Source organism: Microtus ochrogaster, chromosome 7 (genome assembly GCF_000317375.1).
Source record: "Microtus ochrogaster isolate Prairie Vole_2 chromosome 7, MicOch1.0, whole genome shotgun sequence".
In the NCBI taxonomy this organism is placed as follows: domain Eukaryota; kingdom Metazoa; phylum Chordata; class Mammalia; order Rodentia; family Cricetidae; genus Microtus; species Microtus ochrogaster.
This window is the reverse complement of record NC_022014.1, coordinates 62,387,943-62,395,060: the sequence shown is the minus strand read 5'-3', so window position 1 is coordinate 62,395,060 and position 7,118 is coordinate 62,387,943. Positions and strand designations below refer to the sequence as shown.

General features: G+C 40.5%; 1 protein-coding gene across 1 annotated transcript in view; it reads left to right on the top strand.

Moving 5' to 3' along the window:
• Window positions 1-7,118, top strand: part of Ints2 (integrator complex subunit 2) — a 55,662-nt gene that overhangs the window by 37,263 nt on the left and 11,281 nt on the right. Inside the window, exon 19 of the mRNA XM_005350458.2 lies at window positions 3,350-3,475. Within this exon, the coding sequence (XP_005350515.1) occupies window positions 3,350-3,475 (126 nt within the window). The remainder of the gene's footprint in view (window positions 1-3,349; window positions 3,476-7,118) is intronic.

The following is a 7,118-nucleotide window of genomic DNA, read 5'->3' as shown; positions in this document are numbered from 1 at the left end:
ACTCACAGAGATCCGCCTGCCTCTGCCTCCCGAGTGCTGGGATTAAGAAACCCTGTTTTTAAAAACAAAACAACAGCAACAACAATAAATCTAATATTTACATTCCTTAATTTTAGCTCAGTAATAGGCTTATAACAAATATGACCTTTTGTTTATCTGACTTAGTCATTGCGAAGTTTAGCAGTCTGACTTGCTCTTCCTTTCTGTGAATCCTCTTCCTTTCTCTTCCTTCCTTCCTTCCTTCCTTCCTTCCTTCCTTCCTTCCTTCCTTCCTTCCTTCCTTCCTTCCTTCCTTTTTTTTTTCTGTGTAGTCCTGGAACTTACTTTGCAGACCAGGCTGGCATCGAACTCACAGAGATCCTCCTGCCTTCTCCTCAGGTGTGCTGGGATCAAAGGCATGTGCTACCATACCCAGCTCTTCGTTTTTTGTTTTGTTTTTTGTTTTTGTTTTTGTTTTTGTTTTTGTTTTTTTTTTTTGGTTTTTTGAGACAGGGTTTCTCTTGCCAGCTCTTTTTTTTTCTAATACAGTTATATTATTTTGTTTAGCTAAAGCATTATTTAGTGTTCATCTTATGATTATGTGTTTACAGTTGACCTGTGCAGTATACTGCAATATTCCTCCCTCCCTCCCTTCCTTCCTTTCCTTTGTTGCTGGGGAATCACACTCAGTCTATGAGCATGCTATTCAAGTGTGCTAGTGTGCTGCCCCTGAACTACACTTCTATAATGGTTTCTTTCTTACACATGAGTGCCATTCCCCATTCTTGCATTGTCACAATACTTGCCTTGTTTCCATTTGTTATGCTAACAGTAATAAATAGTTCACCCTATACTCTTTATTAAGATGAGGCTTACTCTATAGTAATTACAGCATATAACCAATCAATAAGTTGATTTTCATGGGACGCGTCTCTTTCTATCTTCAATTTCCCTGGAGCACGCACAGCTGTCCTTCAACTGCTGCTGTCTGTGCTCTGCTGGGAGCCTTGTTTTCTTTCCTGGCTTCTGTCCACATAGAGCACATTCTGCAGTGCTTCCTGAGAAAGGCTGAGTGGGGGTGAGGGGGAGGTGTTTTTTTTTTTATTTGCTATATTTTTGGAGGTTTCATTCTTTTCACATGTGATTGCTATTTTGCCTAAGTGTAGTTCATAAATTCGAGTGCACTGTTTTTCTAACTTGGAATTTTTACTGTGTAGCACAAGTTCTAATTGTTCTTAATATCTGACCCGGAGTCAGATATTAGGGGTTGAATGCTGAGAGATCAGAGAAGCAGAGTGGCAGCCCTTTTACCTCTACCAATGCTCAGACCAAAGGGGCGATCCCGTCCTCAGACTGCAACTTCAGACTGTGTCCTCTGACTGACTGCTTCAGACTACACCTCAGACTGAATCCTTAGACTGAGTTACTGTCTTGCCTTATAGTCCTCTCTCTACCCAGCCATAAATTTTCTGTCTCCACCTCCCTAGTGCTGGCATTAAAGGCATGGGACTCCCAAGTACTGGGATTAAAGGTGTGAGCCACCACTGCCTAGCCTCTAGTGGCTTAGCTCTGCACCCTGCTCTTCATGCAAGCTTTATTTGTTAAGACATAAATAAAATATCACCGCACCACTGGCTATTGGTGATCTGGTGTTTACTGTTTTCCAGCCCTTTGTATATGACCATTGTTTTTCCATTCATAACAGGCGTTCCCTCCCTTTGTGTTCTGGAATTTAGTAATGAAGTGTTTTGATGTTTATCTTTTTTTCCTCTTCATAGTATTGGGTACTTGGTTGCTCTTTTGTTCTGGTGAGCAGTGTCTTAATTTTTAGGACTTTACTTCTTGAATAAATTGAATTGTGTGTCTTTGTGTTGGTATGTGCATGTGAGTGCAGGTGCCTGAGGAGGCCAGAGATAGTGGGTGCCTGGGAGCTGGAGTTACAGGTGGGTGGGTTTGAGCCACCTTACTTGGGTTCTGGGAACTGAATTCCAGTCCTCTGGAGGAGCAATAAATGCTCTTAACTTCTGAGCCATCTCTCCAGCCCTAGAAATAATGCCCTGTTTTAAAGCCTGGATGTGGTGGAACATATCTGTAACAGGAGTACTCAGAAGGCAAGGTATGAAGATCAGGAATTCCAGGATATCCTGGCATACACAGGGAGAATTTATCTCATCTGTATAACCCTGGCTGTTCTAGAACTCACACTGTAGGCCAGGCTGACTTGAACTGAGAGATTGCCTCCTGCTGGGATTAAAGGCTCGTGCCATCACCACCAGGCCCTTTTTTCCCCTTGCTAATATTGTTCCTATATTTTCCATTGTTTTGGAGTTTTTTTCTTTCTTTAGTGTATTTTAATCTTTTTCTAAATAAAACTTCTTGTAAATGTCTGGTCCTTGGATCCCGTTTCATATTTAAGTGTCAAGTTCTGTGTGAGATACTGTAAGAGATCAAGTACCACCCATGGTGTATTTTCCTCAGCAATTCTCTTATATGTTCAGCTTAGCCATATCTGTAATCTGCCGGATTTTAAAGTGACATTTTACAGTGAGATATATTATATTTATGGGGATAGTACAGTTTCAAAATTGTGGTAATTTTGATTTTTTATTTTTACTAAACTTTTCCTCTTAATATGCTAAGTGTGTTAGGACTGAGTTTTTAATTTATATTCTTCCCAATTGCTATGATCATTCCACCATTCCGCCTCTGCTGCAAAGACTAGCGGCTGCTGTGTTTGTTGTTTAACTTACATTTGCTTTAAAGACATAATAATATATCATAGATGTCTAGTTTTTCTTTTTGTTTGTTTGTATGTTTCTGTTTTTTTGAGACAGGGTTTCCCTGTGTAACAGACCTAGCTGTCCTAGAACTAGCTCTTGTAGACCAGGCTGGCCTCAAACTCACAGGGATTCACCTGCCTCTGCCTCCCAAGTGCTGGGATTAAAGATGACTAGTTTTTAATCCTTCAGAGTTTATTTATTCACAGGGCAGGGGATGTAGCTCTGTCGGTAGTGTGCTTGCCTAGCACACATGAAACCCAGGGTTCCACCCCCAGCAGTGCATGAACCAGTCATGGTGGCACATTCCTATGATCTCAGCACTCAGGAGGAGCTGCAGGAGAATCAGGTCTCCTCAGCTATATAGTGAGTCTGGGGCCAGTCTGAACTACATGAGAGCATTGCTCAGAAATGAACAACAAAGGAAATCCAAAGGTTTTTCACACCGTTTTTTTCTTTCTTTCTTTTTTTGGTTTACTTGAAAATATTTTCCTTCCTTCTTTTCTTCTAATTTCTTTTTTATTTTTTTAACAAAGGACTAAATGACCATTGAAACATAGTTATTATGAACATGTGACTTTTTTTTTTATCAGGTTGTGGGTAATGACGGTTAATGCACTCCAACCTTCCATAAAGTTTATACGACAACAAAAATATACCCAGAATGATTTGATGATAGATCCTCTCATTGTCTTGAGGTGTGACCGGAGGGTTCACAGGTAAGTTACTTGAATTTCATTTTTTTTTTAAATAGAGCTGTACTTTGTAGAATCAAAAGAAATGAAAGAAAATAATTTAATATTCTATTTCTGTTATAAATATTTATGTAATATATTTTTTGTAGCTTTTTGGTTTTCTAGCGGCATATATTCATAATTTATAGTCAATGTATTTAGTCTGTGTACAATAAAATCTCGTCTTATAAAAAGGCATTCTTGGCTTTGGTAGTCATGAGTAGGGCTTTTCTGTCTCTCGAAAGGCAGCTGGTGAAGAACAGCACCATTGCTAGGTCACTGAAATGACTTTGCTTCTCGTGTTTTATTTTGAAACAAGGTCTCACAGTGCGGTGAGGGAGACCTTGAACTCCTGGTTTGACTCCTGACTTTCCTGCCTCAGTTGTCTTAGTGCTGGGATTAGAGGCCTTGTCACCTGATTTTAAAGCACTGGCACATTTCCATGTTATCCTATGCTTTAAAACTGCCACCTGTTTGATGTCAGTTGTGATGTTAGCTTCACCAGTTCCATATTTGTTTCTATTTTCTGGCTAATTGTTTTGAAATGGCTTCATTTCAAAAGGCAGAGGTTAATGAACAGAATTTAATATTTGAATTTCAAGCTGTCATTCTAAGTAATTGTAAAGGTAAATAAATCGAGTGGCCTACCTTTAATGGTCACCATCACCATGGGGAAAGAAGGTAAGATGTATGGAACTTTAACTAGCGTGGTCCTGTGCCGCTGAGTGATGTACTAAATGAATTGCTGCTGTTGTTTTTGGTTTTTTTTTTTTTTTTTTGAGTCAGGATCTCACTGTGTAGCCCTGGCTGACCTACTGACTCGCTGACCTTGAACTCACAGAGATCCACCTGAGTACTAGGATTAAAAATAAGCACCACTGCACTTGATCAAAATGAAATTTTTTCTTTTTTTTTTTGATACAGGGTTTCTCTGTGTAACAGTTCTGGCTGTCCTGGAACTCCCTTTGTAGACCTGGCTTGCCTCAAACTCACAGAGATCCACCTGCCTCTTTCCTGAGAGCTAGGCTTAAAGGCATGTGCCACCACCGCCCAGTTGAATCTTTTTTTTTTTCTTTTATGTTAAGAAATACTGTGCTGGGAGCTGGAGGGACAGCTTAGTGGTTGAGAACGCAGACTGCTCTTCCAGAACACCTGGGTTTGATTCCTAGCACCCACATGGCAGCTTGCGCCTGTCTGTAACTGCATTTCCAGGCTCTCACACTTTCACACAGACATGCATGCAGGCAAAACACTAATAAACAGAAAATAAAAATAAATTATTTAAAAAAACAAACAAAGAAAAATACTGAACGCCTTTAATCCCAGCACTTGGGAGGCAGGTGGATCTTTGAGTTCAAGGCCAGCCTGGTCTACAGAGTGAATTTCAGGATAGCCAGAGGTATACAGAGAAACCCTGTCTCAGGAAAATAAAATCAAAACCGACCAACCATCCAACAACAAAAACAAAAAAGAAAGAAAATGAAAAGAAATACTGGGCTTGGGAGATTGCTCTTCTATTGCTTTTCCCTGGGATTGGAGTTCGCTTTCCAACACTCCAGCACTCTCAGCATGCTTACAGTTGCCTATAACTCTAGCATCAGGGGATCGAACGCCCTCTTCTGGCCTCTTCAGGCACTGTACTCTGTGTAATACACATACCCATCTATACACACACACACACACACACACACACACAAAATGTAAAACATAAAGGCTCTGGAGAGATAGCTCAGAGGTTAAGACAACTTTTTGCTCATGTAGAGGACCTATGTTTGGTTCATGGCACCCACATGGCAGCTCACAACCATCTGTAACTAAAGTTGCAGGGGCTCTGACTTACTCGAGTACCAGGCACACATATAGTAAACAGACATACATGTGGGCAAGACTCTCATACACTTAAAAAAAAATCTAATATAAAGTAATTTCAAAAGAACTTCATATAATTTAAAGCATAAAATCTTTCTTCTCTTTTTTTTTTTTTTTTTGGTTTTTCGAGACAGGGTTTCTCTGTGGCTTTGGAGCCTGTCCTGGAACTAGCTCTGTAGACCAGGCTGGTCTCGAACTCACAGAGATCTGCCTGCCTCTGCCTCCCGAGTGCTGGGATTAAAGGCATGCGCCACCATCGCCCGGCTTCATAAAATCTTTCTTTAAGAAAGTTAGGAAATATGTGGAGGAGATGGGACCTGAGTAGCATTTTAAAGGATGGACACAGGGCAGCTCCAACTAAAACAGGTAGTGTTGCATAATGGTACGTGCATGTAATTCCAGCATTTTGTGGGTCCAAGCACTTGGATCAGGAGTTCAGGGTCATTGTCCTCAACTATGTGAGTTTGAAGAGAGTCTGGGCTAGAATTAGACTCTGTCTGTATAAACAAAAATGGGCTGGTGAGATGGTGGAGGAGGAAAAGGTACTTACTGCCAAGACTAATGGCCTAAGTTTGACCCTTGTGATACAAATGGTAGAACTGACACACACACACACACACACATACACCCAAATGCACATGCACACAAGATACATGAACAAATAAAAATGTAGACACGAACAACCCCAGCAGCCAAAGAACCTCCACAGAACCACCACAACCACCAGAGTGGACAGCATGGCGATGGTGTTGTAGGTGATCGAGGAAATCTGCTCCGCTTGGTCTTGAGACACGCTCACTATCCAGTCCAGGCTGGTCCTGGCCTCATGCTGCTCTTCCTGTGTCTCTGGAGGGTTAGGATTACAGATGTGCGTCTGCATGCCCTATTTTCATGGAAAATATTTTGAGAAGAATATTTGAAGCAGAGGGTTAAATATTGAGAAATGTGTGCTTTCCGATTGAGAAAATAAGTTGAGGTTAGACTATGAGAGGGCTTTGACTTTTAGGCAAAATAGACTAAAGTGCTTGCTGTGAGGACCAGAGTTCAGACCCCAGAACCCACATGGGAGACGGGGATGAGGTAAGTTAGCCAGCCAGCTTAGCCAAATTCATGCACTGAAGGTTCAGTGAGACATTGTCTCAAAAAATAAAGACACTTTACATTAACCTTTGGCCTGCACATGTGTGAGCGTGTGTCTACATTAACAAATACATACAGTGCACACACACACAAATTAAAAAATAAATCTATCTTGCATATATTTATTTGGTATCTCCCAGTAGATGACATTCTCAAAGTGATAAAACTTTTTAAAAAAAAATCACCTAAATATAGTTTGTTGAGGTCAAGCTTTTGTAGGAAATAAGAATCAGTAGAATAAGCTTGTGGCTAATGTATTTAAACTGACAGTGTAGTCTAGAAAACAGACATTTCTTTTACTCAGTGTTTGACTTTATTCATTATTGTGTTGGGGGAATGGTATGCATACCCTGACATGTATGTGAAGGTCAGATGACAACTTCATCAAGTTCCTCTCTCATGCTCCGTTTATGTGGGTTCCAGGTCACAGGGCTTTCATGGCAAGAGCCTTTATCTGCTGATTGTAAAACAAATAACCTACGTTAAGAATCTGCCCAAGCAGATGACTTTGCCTCAGTGCTCTCTGTCGAAATTTGCTGTTAGAATGGATGTGGTGTTTTTGTAGCTTGAACCTTTTGCTTGAGAACCTTGTTTTTTTTTTTTTTTTTTTTTTTTTTTT